Source organism: Solanum tuberosum, unplaced genomic scaffold (genome assembly GCF_000226075.1).
Source record: "Solanum tuberosum cultivar DM 1-3 516 R44 unplaced genomic scaffold, SolTub_3.0 scf00008, whole genome shotgun sequence".
Lineage (NCBI taxonomy): Eukaryota > Viridiplantae > Streptophyta > Magnoliopsida > Solanales > Solanaceae > Solanum > Solanum tuberosum.
In genome coordinates, this window is record NW_006238934.1 from 3,785,965 (window position 1) to 3,801,036 (window position 15,072).

At 35.0% G+C, this 15,072-nt stretch overlaps 2 protein-coding genes across 4 annotated transcripts; one reads left to right on the plus strand and one right to left on the minus strand.

Moving 5' to 3' along the window:
- Positions 1 to 4,557: 4,557 nt before the first annotated feature.
- On the plus strand, positions 4,558 to 8,965 carry LOC102581000 (uncharacterized). 3 transcript variants are annotated; one of them, XM_015310203.1, is made up of 3 exons: positions 4,558 to 4,666; positions 6,638 to 6,786; positions 6,874 to 8,965. In XM_015310203.1, exons 1-3 carry the CDS (start codon positions 4,660 to 4,662, stop codon positions 8,698 to 8,700), a joined length of 1,983 nt encoding a protein of 660 aa, XP_015165689.1. In that variant the 5' UTR covers positions 4,558 to 4,659; the 3' UTR covers positions 8,701 to 8,965. The 3 variants fall into 3 exon arrangements, with proteins under 3 accessions (XP_015165689.1, XP_015165692.1, XP_006339238.1); XM_015310206.1 differs by having other exon boundaries at positions 6,877 to 8,965; XM_006339176.2 differs by having other exon boundaries at positions 6,638 to 8,965.
- Positions 8,966 to 9,600: 635 nt separating this feature from the next.
- LOC102581342 (proteasome subunit alpha type-3-like) lies at positions 9,601 to 13,606 on the minus strand. Its single transcript, XM_006339177.2, has 9 exons — positions 13,336 to 13,606; positions 13,146 to 13,229; positions 12,213 to 12,286; positions 11,969 to 12,055; positions 11,793 to 11,877; positions 11,600 to 11,646; positions 10,718 to 10,783; positions 10,206 to 10,296; positions 9,601 to 9,915 (listed from the first exon to the last, which is right to left on the minus strand). Exons 1-9 carry the CDS (start codon positions 13,477 to 13,479, stop codon positions 9,844 to 9,846), a joined length of 750 nt encoding a protein of 249 aa, XP_006339239.1. The 5' UTR covers positions 13,480 to 13,606; the 3' UTR covers positions 9,601 to 9,843.
- Between the last annotated feature and the right edge of the window lie 1,466 nt (positions 13,607 to 15,072).

The following is a 15,072-nucleotide window of genomic DNA, read 5'->3' on the forward strand; positions in this document are numbered from 1 at the left end:
TGAGAGAAAATTGTATATATAAATACAAATGCATATATTTTCGTCCTATACACTTATGATTATACAAATATGATCTTCCCCTGCCCAGTTTTCTTTTGTCTTTCTCTCTTTCTCGCTTTATACAAACACAGATTATACAATTGATTCTTTTGTATATGTATATCGAAACAGATTGTACAATTGCTTCTTTTGTATATATGTATAGCGTTTGCTATGGAACGCAATTATGCAAACTATAGATATAACATACAAATATGATTTTTGTGTTTGCTATATGTGAAAGTTGCTCATAAATAATTAGGATATATACTTAGGTCTTAATATTGTCTGAATATTTATTTAATATTTTATAAAAAAAAAAAAATGACAATTTTTTGTTATTTGATCAACTTTCACTACTAAATATCGTCATCTATCATAATTATAAATAACTATACCATTTACAATCATTACAACTAGAGCCGTCAATATGGGCTAGACCCGTTGGGTCGGCCTGGCCTAACCCGGGATTTAATAGGGCTGGGCTAAGATTTTTGGAGCCCATTTAAGAAAAGGGCTTTTTAGCCCGGCCTGAATAAGCCTACTGATTTGTGGGGCTTGAGAAATATAGGTAGGGCCGGCCCGTGGGCCAAATAAAAATAATTAAAAAAATATAATATAATATTAAAATTAAAATTAAAAAGAGTCCAAACTCAAAATCTATTTAATATTTAACTAATTGAAACCGCATATAAATTGCAGATGAAAATGAAGATGTTAAGACAACCTTGCCACAAGCTGATTCAGATATGTTTGATGAAGATGATCATGAAGTGTTTTTAAATTATAATTTATAATTTATTTTAATAATTATAAAAAAAGTATAATTTTAAAAAAAGTGGGCTGGCCCGGCAAGCCTGTAGCCCCACGTACTTGTGGGTTGGGCCGACCATTTTCTGGCCCACACCAAAAATGGGCTAGCCCGGCCTGACCCGTAAAATGTAAAAGCCTGTATGGGTTAGCCCGAATGGGGTGGGCTAGCCCATATTGACAGCTCTAATTACAACCACTATCACTAATCAGTTAGTCATCACCCCCATGGCACCACCGACCACCATTATATATCACCATTCGTCATCACCATCAACATTATCATCAATCAAATTATCAGTTTTTGTTGTCAAACTACCACCAGTTTGTAATAAATAATATCATTTTCAATCGACAAAGCACAATAAACAGTCATATGTGTTTTTAAAAAATATTTTATTGATATAGAATTATATTACTTTAATTTAAAAACAAGTTTTATGTATTTAGAATTTGGTAAAATAAGTTATCTTAATTATTTAGTATTTAGAGTTTAATACAACATTTTAATTTTTAAATTCATATGTCTAAATTTTATTACACATCTTTACTATTTAAATGTGTATTTAAATATTTAATTTTTTTTATTAATAAGTATTATAAACAAGGCTTTTGCAATAATAAAAAGAGAAGGAGGAGTTGAAATAAAAACGGAAAAGGGTCAAAAATAACCTTGAACAATTCGAAAAGGTTCAAATATACCCCTCATCCACCTATTGGGTTAAAAATACCCCTCAGTCCACCTTTTTGGTCCATTTTTACCCTTAAAACTAACACCCTTTTATTTTTTTTAATTATTTTTTATTATTATTTATTACGTGGCATCTTCTAATTGGATAAACTAAATTCCTACCCATTAAATTTCCTTCATCCGCCCCGACCCATATCTATAGCCCCATCACCCAAACTCAATTTAAAGACCCTTTAAAAAAAACATCTCTTTCTCACTAAAGCTATTTCAGTATCACCCATCAACTACAAGAAGAAGCATTTTCAGCTACTTCAACTGCTGTGTGAAAGCTTGAATTTGATTAGGATTGATTTTTGAGTATTTTTCTAACTTTGTTGTAAGATAATATTTCAAGGTTACTTTATGGTAACTCTTCCAAGAAATATCAAACTTATTCTGGCTTTTGAAGATTGTGAAAAAAAAGAAGAAGCTATTTTAGGACCAAGTTAAAGAATTAAGCAACTTCATTTGATGTATATGTTTCTTTCTTAAAAACCACGTATCAGCTATTCATGTCTCTGTCAATTTCTTAAAAGATATTGTGGTGTTCTTGGTGGTCTGTGGTGCAGGGAGAAAGTAAACTATCATAATATTATGCCCAAATACAGTTGTTAGCTAACCTTTTTTCATCAATTGATTAATTATGTAGCAGGGCATGTGGGTGATCATTGATATTAAGTGCAGTATATTGTTTTTCATTTAAATTTTTTTGGTACACAATTTTCATTCCTGCAAGAAGCTATAAGATGGAGAAAGAGAGGTTAATATATCCTTTATTTTTAATGGGTTTTTAAATTGGGTTTTGGGTTATGGGCTATGGATATGGGTCAGTGGGTAGAGGAAAATCTAATTGGTTGGAATTTGGTTTTATCCAATAGGAAGATGCCACGTAATAAACATTAATAAAAATAATTAAAAATAAAAGGGTGTTAGTTTTAAGGGTAAAAATGAACCAAAAAGGTGAACTGAGGGGTATTTTTAATCCAATAGGTGGATGAGGGGTATATTTAAACCTTTTTGAATAGTTCAAGGGTATTTTTGACCCTTTTCCGAAATAAAAATTATGAGCAATATTTGTGAGGAATACTTATCACCATCATTAGAAAATGTTGCTTGATAACTTTGAAATGGGGTAAATATGATTGCATCAAGCTTTAAATTTGGGTATTCTATACTAGCTCGGCTAGATAAAAAATTGATGCACGTTGTACCTTGAATCTCAAAAATTGAGTCTGATGATCAGTGTATTGTCATGATCATATATTAGCTCAATTTTATTGACGACTTCAAGGCGAAACAAAAAAATTCTTAGGGCAAAGGGCGTTTCATCCTCCAACTCCTACCACCTCTTCTGGAGACAAAAATTAGGACATGACCTTCAGGAAATGAGTCATTTAGTAGTTGATAATCGAATAAATAACAAATTAAATATTCAAGTAAAACTAATAAAGAGAAGGAGAAAATATTTTTTATTAATTAATCTAGTTGATCGATAGCAAGTAATGATAATGAATAATGATTTGTGGTTATCGACGTAATGAAATGAAATTTCTAACATTTCAAAATTAGATGACGTTGAAATGACGATTGTATGGGGACCTTATATTTTTACGTGGATTATCACTATCTGATTCAATTTTTGACTAAACAAACATATATTAACTCATAATTGACTATAAATTTCTTTTGCGCTTATCATGTATCTGGTCAAAAAATATTCATTTGGTACATTAATTACCAATATAGTCAAATATATATATATATATATATATAAACACACTTATTTTTGCTTATTTTAGTACATTTAAATAATTATTTCTCCAAAATACAAGATGTGTATTCTCCAAGAAGAAGTTATTACAAAATTTTACACATTGCATATCAAAGGTAACAAAAAATGGTCTTCAACTGATAGAGGGAATCATTGGTCAAATATTATTTAATTTTTAAAAATAAATCTAACCTAATAAATTTGTCAATTACAATATTGATTAGTCCGAGATTTGGACTCATTTAGGGCATTGTTTTGATAGTTTTAGTGTCCTTAAATGCCTAATTTATGCTATAAACTGATGTTAAAGCCTTGATTTCCAGGTATGTGAGTTAAGGAGCAAAATAAGGACACTATCAGGCAAAATGGAGCATAACAAGCTGAAGAAGTGAAGAAAGACAATCCTGGCGATCACCTAGACCACTCGGCGAGTCGCCAAGTGGCTCTTCAGCCCGCCTAAAGCTCCAGTGTGCCAGCCCTGAGGGAAAAAACCAAGTCGGCGACAGGAATAGGCAGTCGACAAATCGCCGATCAGTTTCACAATGATAAAATGGATCGCCCAAAGTTACAGGTCTTGGGGATGTTGAGAACCAATGCATAATGGTGATGGAAGAGATCAAAGGACGGATCGCCAAACCACTCGGTGAGCCCAACTTATCTCGCCTAATGGTCTTTCAGGAGAAATTTTGGGCAACTATAAATTGAATTTTGAATTGTAAATTGAGCATCTTACTACCAATGATGAGAGTTTTCTTTTGAATTTTAGAGTTCCATTGTTGACTTTGAAGCTTTTTGAGGCTCAATTTTGAGGAATGATATTTATATATATATATATATATATATAAATCTTTTACTAAACTATCTCTATTTAATAAATATTTTTTGAGAATTGAACACTATTAAAAAGATGAAGTGTAAGGAATTGTTTGGTACACAATAAGCACACATAAAATGAGATAAAATGAATATACCAAAATTAAACTCGAGATATTCCATTTTGTTCTGCATATCAAACGACTCCTAAGGGTATAAATGGAAAAAATATATAACTTTTTATCTTAAACTTTTAAGGTGATATGAATTTTGAAACTTTTTTAATGGTCGAAGTGACACTTATTTTAACGCGGAGGGAGTAAAAATAAAATTTATTGAAAAACTTCTTAAATAAACAAATATACTCCTATTTATTGTATCTCACCAAAAAAAAAAAAAAACATCATCAGAGAGAAAACTGGAAAATAGATGAATTTTTTTGAAGGCTGATGATCTGAAGAACATTTCAGTTAAAGTTTCATTCTTTTTCTCCATAATGGAAGGTACTAAAATTCTTCTCTCTCTGGTTAGTTGAAATCCTTTAATTTTTGTGTATTATTTGACTTTGGCTTTAAATTTTTTGACTGAAAATGGACTTCATGTCGTTGAAGCAATAAATGTCAATCTCTGATTTTTAATTTATTTATTTTTTTGGTGATTTTTTGAATGGTTAATGGTTGGTGATCTCTTGCATTTTTAGTTTGTGGATATGGGTTTGGACTGAATGTAGTTTTTTTTTGTGAGGAAGGAATAAAGGTTACATCTTGGAATTGGGATATTTCTGAATTTTTGTGATGGTTAACGGTTGGTGAGTTGTGATTTTAGTGGTAATTTTTGTGAGTTTTCTGAGTTTGGGTTTCTGGGTTTTACTGAATAGACTCCATGTGGAGAGGGAGCTGAGTTTCATATGGAAATGGCCTCTCTATCTGTGCAAGGTAGGGGTAAGGCCTGCGTACACTCTAGGCTACCAGACTCCACTTGTAGGATTCATTGGGTATGTTCTTGTTGTAGACTCCATGTAAGGAAGGAACAAAAGCTAATTTTTGAACCTCATGGCAAGGTATGAGACTTGAGTCCCACGTCGGTTTTAACGGGGTGCTGATGTGGGGCTTATAAGCCTTGGGATCTCCCACCTTAATAACTAGCCTTTGAACCTCATAGCAAGGTATGAGACTTGAGTCCCATGTCGGTTTAATGGGCCGTTGATGTGGGGCTTATATAACCTTGGGTTTACCCACCTTAATAGCTAGCTTTTGGGGGAGTGGTTCTCGCCCTTAATGCTCAGTGTGCCTTGGACGGTGATGCTGATATTGTATTGTTGACTCGGAGCTAGAAATGATTGACGGATGCATAGCATGGTGGTTTGTTAAGATCCTATTGCAATGCATGGGACTTGAGTTCCCTCATCTGTTTAATGGGGAGGTGATGTGGGGCTTATATAGCCTTGTGCTCTCCCACCTCAATAACTAGCTTTTGTTGGGTAATAATTGGTGCCTTTTGTAGCTTTGCTGTGGTATGGTATAGAAATTATGGTTTGATCCACTTACTGAAAGAGAATTATGGCGTGACCGTTGACTGAAGCTGAGTTTTCGATCTTAATCTCAGAGTATGTAGCTCTTGAAAATTTTTTTGCTTCGGAAAAAGGAAAACTTTGTTGAATTGTTCTTCTGGAAAAAGGAGCGTAGTGATAACAGAGATTTTTTATAACAGACCCAATTAAATTTTTCTCCTCCCACTGTCCTGACCCTAGTCTTGGCTCCATCCTACGTCCTCACTCGTCCTAGTGTACACCACAAGTACACCTATAGTCTCCAATCATCTCCATAGAACCTCCTTTGGGGCTTTGTTGTAAGCCTTCTCTAGGTCGATCAACACCATATGCAAATCCCTCTTCCTCTCCCTATGCTACTCCACGAGTCTCACAAGGTGGATGACTTCTGATCTGTGATAACCCCCACATGAATCCAAACTAGTTCCTCGAAAATAGACACACCCCTCCTCACCCTCATCTCCACCACTCTCACACTTTCATAGTATGGCTTAGCAGCTTGATACTCATATTATTTACTTGATGCTGAAATAAGTAAGTTTAGTTGATGTAATTGAATTCATTAGCCTTCTCATTATTTTGTTCTTTTCATCTTTAATAAGTAGCTCTAAAGTCGGTGTTTCCCAAATGTCCTCGTCCCATATTGATGTTTTTGCTTTAGACTTATTCTTGGATGAATGAATAGTTGATAATTGTTCATATTTTTGTCTGTTCAATAACATCTCTAGCATTCATAACCATAATAACCTTCTTCGTCTCTTATTGAAGTTGAGCCTATTATTGTCCTGAAACAGGCAAGGAGTGTGTATAGTATAAATTATATCGAATGCATCCACTTTTTAGGTATTGTTAGAAGATTCTTATCAGTAAAATCCTGTAAATACGCTTAACCATCAGCTTCTGATTATTTGCACTAAATTGACAGGTGGATCCCCAGATCGAGAATCCGTGGAATCTGGGACAAAAAAGTCTAGTATTTCTTCAGGTGGGAGAGTCCAAGATCGCAAAGAATTTCTCCGTAGGTTTGTAGATAGCGAAAGCCTGATTGAAAACCTTAAGACATGGTATGAAGAGGTACGAGAGGAACCTCCCTTTGATGTTCCTTTTGAATTGATAGATCTTCAAAAATTTGATTATGCTTTGGAAGGAGTTCCATTTCAGCAGCTGATTCGAATGCCTAGAGCGATCTATGACTCAGCTTCTGGTGCTGTGGAAGCAACTGCTTATCTTGCCCTTGAAGATTTTCTACATGCAAGTGTGAAGAGTTTATGGGAGTCATTTTGGGGTCAGGATGAACCTCTGCCTTTCTATGTTTCTAGTATCTACAATTCAAACTTGAGATTCTACCAGGCTGAGAAAGCCATTGCTAAAGGGAGAGTTGGAGGTCTTTGTGCTACAGCTATAATGCTAAAGAACCCAAAGCATCCACAAGGGAAGTGGGATGATGTTTTGCAACTTGCTATTCTAAGGCCTGATATAGGAAACCGTGCTACAGTAGAGAATGACTGTAAGCCTTCTCTCTCAGTTTTAGGTGAAGCTTTATTCTTTACAGTACGTGTATTGCTTGCAAGAAGCTTCAGCAGATACAATATTCCTCTCAGTTTGAATTCTGTATTTGTTCTTTTAGTTGACTCTCAATATGGTGGAGTCATGAAAGTTGAAGGAGATATAACCAAGTTGGAAATGGATGTGAATGATGTTTATGGTTGTGCTGCTGAATGGATAAAAAATAATGCTTTAATTACAATCTCCCCCGTTGATAGAATCTGGACCAAATTCGGAAATGCTAATTGGGGAGATATTGGTGCTTTACAGGTACTTTTTGCTACTTTCCACTCAATCACTCAGTATGCTGGAATGTCAACGAACTCAGTTGAAGATTTGGCTGCTGACCACAGTTCTCATCTTCAAGCAAGAAGAATTGAAAGGCAATTGTGGGATAGCAGGTCGAATGGAAATGGTTCATTTCGCCTCGAGCAGCATAGTGCTTCACATGAAATTGTAGAAGTGCATGAAGAATCTGTCAGGTTGGTATCTGAAAAGTCTATGAATCTGGAGGTTGGTTCTGTCTTGCTGATAGAAGACTCAAACTGGCAGAAGGGTTATCAGATCAACGAAGTCCTGACTGATGGAGAGATTACATATTATATTGCATCTCCTGTTGAAGATCCAGGTAAGGCTTTATTTCTGTATGTAGGTTCGCATCCTTCTCAGCTGGAACCAGCATGGGAAGATATGAAGCTATGGTATCAAGTTCAGAGGCAAACTAAGATATTAAAAATTATGAAGCAAAATGGGTTATCTAGCAAATATCTGCCGCAATTGAGTGCATCTGGCCGGATAGTTCACCCTGGCCAGTGCAGAAGACGAAATGGTGGTAATTGTGATTACCCATGGTGTGGAACCCCCATTCTAGTGACTACCTCAGTGGGTATAACAGTTGCTGATATGGTGAGAGTTGGCCAATTTGGTAAAGATGAGGCTATCAGGTGTTGCCATGACTGCCTATCTGCCCTTTCAGCAGCTGCCTCAGCTGGCATTCGGCATGGTGACCTCAGGCCTGAGAATGTTATTTTTGTTACACCTGGTGTGGGGCAACCTTATTTTGTTCTTGTTGGTTGGGGACATGCTCTTTTAGAAGAGAGGGATCGTCCTGCAATGAATCTCCATTTCTCCTCTACGTATGCCCTTGAAGAAGGGAAATTGTGTTCAGCTTCCGATGCTGAGAGTCTAGTTTACATGCTCTACTTTTCGTCTGGTGGGGAGATGCCTGATCTTGATTCAGTTGAAGGAGCATTGCAATGGAGGGAAACCTCTTGGTCAAGAAGGCTAATCCACCAAAAGCTTGGAGATATTTCTACAGTCTTGAAAGCATTTGCAGATTATGTTGACAGCCTTTGTGGAACGCCCTATCGTATGGACTATGATATCTGGCTTAGAAGGTTAGAGAGACATATTCATGGAAAGGAAATTGAAACATCAAGTTAGAAATTTGTTTTCGTTCAGCGCTGAAGCCGAGCATTACCCTTAGGGCAACCTCTTAGATTATCTGAACATACTGGAAGATAGTTCTACCAGTAACCAATTGAATTAATTTTTGGCCCTGAACTGTGTAATTGTTTTGCCTATGGATATGGACTTGGACATTGTTCAAGAAAGCATTCTATATCTGTAAATGGAACATATCATTCATCACCTTAATGAGACTCCATGGTGCAGTTGAAATAGTCAATGAATCTTTATTCTTTGTTCATTGGCATTGTTATTTCTTGCTTATAGTGATTTTCTTATTGTTCATCATTCATATTAATTGAAGTATGAGCAAAATTTACTAGAACAATTTAAAGTATTAAAAAAAGAAGATAAATAGTTCCTTTAAACTAGGGTATGTTGTTCATTTTAGCTAATGTCTCATATGTATTTTCTTTTTTTTGCCCACTTGTCATCATTGTGGTTAACAATGTTTCGATTATTGCATTATTTTGTTGTTCTTGTTCCTTTCTTGTAGGCTATACATTGTTTAGTTGCCATGATTTTTGCATTGTTTTCTTCTTCTTTGCACTTGAATTTGTTGCATTTGAGCCGAGAATTTTTTGGAAACACACCCTCTACCCTCTACCCACAAGGTAGCGGTAAAATCAGGTCTGCGTACACTCTACCTTCCCTAAATCTTACTAGGTAAGTTGTTAAATATTCAACAAGATGTATTGGAAATGTATCAATACACACATTTCTTTGCCATCAGTCTAAAACTTGGATTGAGTTTACTTTCATGGCATGTACAATCAACATGCCATTTTAGTGAAATTCTTCACTCAATCGAAGCAAATATATAGCAATCTGACAAGAGATAAGGATCCCCAGTTGAGGGGAAAAAGACAGCAGCCATATGTCAAAGATACAAATTGCTAAATACCGAGAATTCCCCATATAAGACTGCAACATATCCTCTTGATCTAAGAAAGTTACGTGTACAGATTACAGTCAACAGTGAAAACAATATAAGATCTCTTTCATCACTTAAAACAATCGGCATACAGGTGCCAAATTCCAAACATGACAGCCAGAGCAGACTATTTGATTCAGTTGATAAAAGAAGTAAATAGAGAGAGCGGAGTTGTATTTGCGTCATTAGTCTGCGTCCATCTCTTCAAGTGCAGCTTTAGCTGCAGCCTTGGCTTCCTCTAACAGATCTGCGGGAACCTATGGCAACATCAAATATATCAGCATGAGTTCCTAACCGGATCTTTTATTTCAGTTTAACATCAAGTAACATTCATTCATCATTATGAATATACATGCACGCAGACAAAATAAAGATGGAAAATTACAAAAAAAATAACTAAGCTAAAATAAAGATAATATTTGCTCTAATATCTCCTCACTTGTGTGGCAGGTCCAACCAAAACTAAGAAAATGCAGACAGAATAATAGCATTTGACATAGAATACCAGTTTCTATGGGAAGTGTACCCAAGAAGGATCCTGAATTACCTTCTGGTGCTGCCGGTTAGACTCATCACACACCCAACTCATTTCCAGTTCAAATGCCTTGTCCTTTGCCTCATCATGAACTCCGTAAATTCTGGTTAACAGATATAACTTATTGTCAAAAAGCTGAACAATAAAATCATGCAGCACCAACTACTATAAATTATATGGACAAAACTATAAATTTATGAACCTACAGATAAGCATAGCGTTACCACTTCATCAACCTAAATTGGTGCTCCCAAATGTTAAAGACAGATTGAATTTTCACTTGCAACTAAACAATCTCATTGTAACGCTAAGATTGTGATGGGCTGCCCAAAAATATTGAAATAACCAAAGGTTGAGGAGAATTGGAACATGTTCTGTAAACTGATTTGCAGGCATTTCTCAATGTCAAAAAACAACATATACACACATGACACAACTAGTTCGTGTGTTTGCATCAGTGTTAAATGTCCACAACAAATATTACCATGAATCGAATTGAAAGTTCAATGAGAACAATTACTTACATTTTGGCTACCTCAATAACCCCTTGCCGGCACGTCATTTCAGAGAGCTTCAACTTCTCAATTTCACTGCCAAGATTTTGTTTCAAAATCACATTAGTGTGCATAATAAAAATGTGGTGCCAGAGATAGCCAAAATAAGGCAAAACTTGATTGAATAACACTCAGTTTGATCACTATTCATTTTAACCTTCCGTGTACAAAATAGCTTAGTCTCCTTCAAGTGTACTAACTATAGCAGTAAAGTATTTAGCTGGTCCTTCTAACATCACCAAGACATAATATTACTATCAGACCTGAAGTGACAAATCAATTTCACTGCCAAGATTTTGTTTCAAAATCACATTAGTGTTTTGTTCTTTTCAAAGCCATATTAATATTGTTGAAAAGGGCAACAACAAATAACATGGATTGCTTTTATTAAAAAAGAAAATTGAAGGCTTCAAAACTGTTTTTTTTTTTGATAACTGAGAAATTTGTCTGTGACCCGCCCTTTGGACCAATCACAGCCTTCTAAACTCGGTGGATAATGGGCCCGCCCCTCTACCCTTCTCCACTTAAATACCAGGCTTTGCTTTGCATGGTGTGGGGCTTGAACCTGCGACCTAAGCCACAAATCTTCCACCTTTTGCCACTTGAGCTAGGCCTTGGGGGCGCTTCAAAGCTGTTATAAGTTTCAAATCTAGAAAAACCAACTGCACAACCCCAAGGATAACATTCATGGCACTATGGAAAGGCTGACTAAAATTTTAACTTGGATTTTTTGTGCAATCCTTTTGATAGTTGTAAGTAAATGCAAATTCAAATATTCAGTTTCATCATAAAGCTATGCCAATTGTTTCAAATCTGAAATTTAGGATGTCCAGCAGAGATTTACACACTTACGTTTTAGCAGCCTGTCTGCCCTTCCCAATAGCAGCACCGAAGTACCTCTACAACAAACAACAGAACACATCAACCACTAAAATAAGTTCAATTATTAAGGGTCAGTGCAAAGCAAGGAAACAGAGATTATAAGAAAATATAATAGCACGCTGCATGGTGCAAAATGTAGCAGTTAAATAATGATTCCACTCACATAGGAGACACCAGATGGCTCAACCATGTAGAGTTGAGGTCCATCTCTATCATAGCCTCCAAGGATTACCCCAGATCCGAAAGGCCTACAACAAGTAATACTCCAGTTCAGGTACAGAAAGCAAGTTAATGAAAGAAAATGAGGGTATCAAAACAGCAACATATGTTCCAACAAACCTGAGCCACCAGTAAAGTGTGCATAAATGTACATAACTAGCAACACGTTCTGCAAGTTCTTTCACTGGAATCGGTTCACCATATACACTACAAATGACAAACCCAGTCAATGGAAGAGTCAAAATTAGGGTGGTGGTATAGGATGATGTGCAACAACAATTTTCAAATGTTGAGCGGAGTAAACAGGAGTTCTTTCATCATGAATACTAAACTATAGGAGACAGATAATGTGCAAGAAGCAAACCTTTCAAAGCTGGTTGCTTCAGACTTTGCACGGGCAACAATTTGCCTCCCATCAGCAGCCAGCCCTGCAACAGCCTGTACGTAAAGAAAAATCAGCAAATAGAATGCATCATCACCCAAGAATCATCCAACAGAGCATTGGTTCAAAACTTTACCAGTTCCATAGGTCCATTTCAACTTCAATTGATAATTTATGATGTTTCTACAAGTTTATACCTCTAACAACTTACTAAACAGTAGCATCACTCGACTCTTATCAGTTATCACTACAAACCATCTTAACTTAATTTTCACGAACAAACGCCATTCAAAATGAAAAATGTGACGGACTAAACCTTTCCACAGTATTAGTCTGATGCTATAGAACGTAGACACAGAAATCTTTCATCTTCTTAGCCAAACACTTGACAAAGTTAAACCAGAACCATCATCAAACAAATCTAGTAGGAGAGTTGAACCGTTGAAGAATATCTAACTTAAGAGAACCTCAATTTGTCTTCAAAGATAAATAATTACTTATTGGAATGAAAAGAACCCAAATTGAGCAAAATGGATGTAGAGGATTCATACAGCAGACCTAGTCCAAAAGTAATAAAGCCTAACGGTTTAATTCCTTTTGTTTCTTTCAAATTAAGGCAGTGTCCAAGCAAGCCTACTCACACTTCAACTAACCCACAGATATCTATTATCAAACTATATTCACCAAGGCTTCTGCAAAATGAGAAGAATTGAGCTAATGTCACCCTTAAGAGCTCACACATAGTATAGTAGCTGTTGTACTAGTAGTTGCATTGTCAGCCAAAAAAAGTGCTCATCTCCTCCTCAAATGTGAAAATTTTAATAAAATTTCCAATCAATTAATGCAAATATCATATGGAACAGTAGCTAATAAATCAGTGACACTAGCATCAGTAGTTTGAGCATAAACTATTACCATGCCAGAATGACGATGAACAGAGTGAATCCGACGATTAGATCCCGGTAACATCATTTTCGACGCAATCAGCTTCTCAACTCCCTACAATTTCAAAATTCCCCAAAATCAATTAACAAAAAAATTAAACCCTAAACACAAAAACCCTAACATTAACAACACTAACAAACAAACAAAACAAGAAAAATACCAATACGATTCCATCCTTGCACTTGATTCCAACAACAGTACCACTATTATCAACAGCTTTTCCGGCGTACTCGATCTGAAAAACTCTGCCGTCCGGCGAGAATGTCGTCACCGATAGGTCATAACCGGTTCCAATGCTGCTCATTTTCTACGTTTCGATCCTCTTCGCTGTTTCCACTATAGATTTTCAATTTTGAGTTCAAAGCTTTCTGAAGAATGAAACGACGGAATATACAGAAGAAGAAGAAGAAAATGGAGTTTTCTTTTTCGACAAGACAGAAAAGAGGGGAATTAATTTTATTAAAATTTCTTATTGGGGAATAGAATTCAAATATTTTCACCTATGGGGAACTGTGCAACTCGAAAATTTAGTAAGGCAGTCACATAAGGCATAAAACGCATTTGCTGAATGCGATTTATGCATTGCATTATAATTTTATTTTATTTTTATTCATTTTTAACCTTTATTTTTTATTTTTTTTCCACCTGTTATTCGATGCCCACATTATAATTTTTTTTTTTGCACTTGATATTCGGAGCCCGCATTATAAAAATATTTTTTTATATTATTCATTTTTAACCTTTATTTTTTATTTTTTTGCACTTGATATTCGGAGCCCGCATTATAAAAATATTTTTTTATATTATTCATTTTTAACCTTTATTTTTTATTTTTTTCCCACATGATATTCGGAGCCCGCATTATAAAAATATTTTTTTTATATTATTCATTTTTAACTTTTATTTTTATTTTTCCCCACCTGGTATTCGGAGGCTGCATTATAAAAATATTTTTTTTATATTATTCACTTTTAACCTTTATTTTTTTATTTTTTTTCCCACCTGATATTCGGAGCCCGCATTATAAAAATAATTTTTTATATTATTCATTTTTAACCTTTATTTTTATTTTTATTTTTTCCCCAACTGGTATTCGGAGCCTGCATTATAAAAATATTTTTTTATATTATTCATTTTTAACCTTTATTTTTTTTTTCCACATGGTATTCCGAGCCCGCATTATAAAAATATTTTTTTATATTATTCATTTTTAACCTTTATTTTTTATTCTTTTCCCACCTGGTATTCGGATCCCACCTTGGAGCTCCGACTAAATTCGGATCGCGCACTGTATGGCTCATTCGGGAGTGGCGCTCCCAACATGATTTTCTCCATACCCAGGGCTCAAACCCGAGATATATGGTTAAGGGTGAAGCACTCTCACCAGTGTACCACAACCCATGTTAGTTTAACCTTTATTTTCTTGTGATTTCATGTAATTATTCGTTGTTGTTTTTTTCTTATTTATTTTATATAAATCTCCACCATTTATATCTACATGGTTTTTTTGCGATAATACCAAATGAATGATGAAATATTCATGGGATATGAACATAATGAGATAGTTACTAGTGATATCGACCATGTTCAACTATATTAAAGAGTAGTATACTGTAATTCATGTTCAATTTTATCTTTTTATTGAACTAAAGTTCGATCAATAAATGTTGTATAATTTTAAGAATAGTGTTGTGTGGTGTATTATACTTTTGTTAGCTTATTTGGTAAGATTGTATAAATAATTGGGGCAGTTTTGATAGTTTTCACAATTTATGAGGTTTTTGTATTTTTAACAAATAATACAACTTAAAAACTCAAATTGTATATCCAAACAAAACTTCAACTTCAACTTCAACTTCAACTTTATCTCGTATGATTTCATATCACTATTTCATCT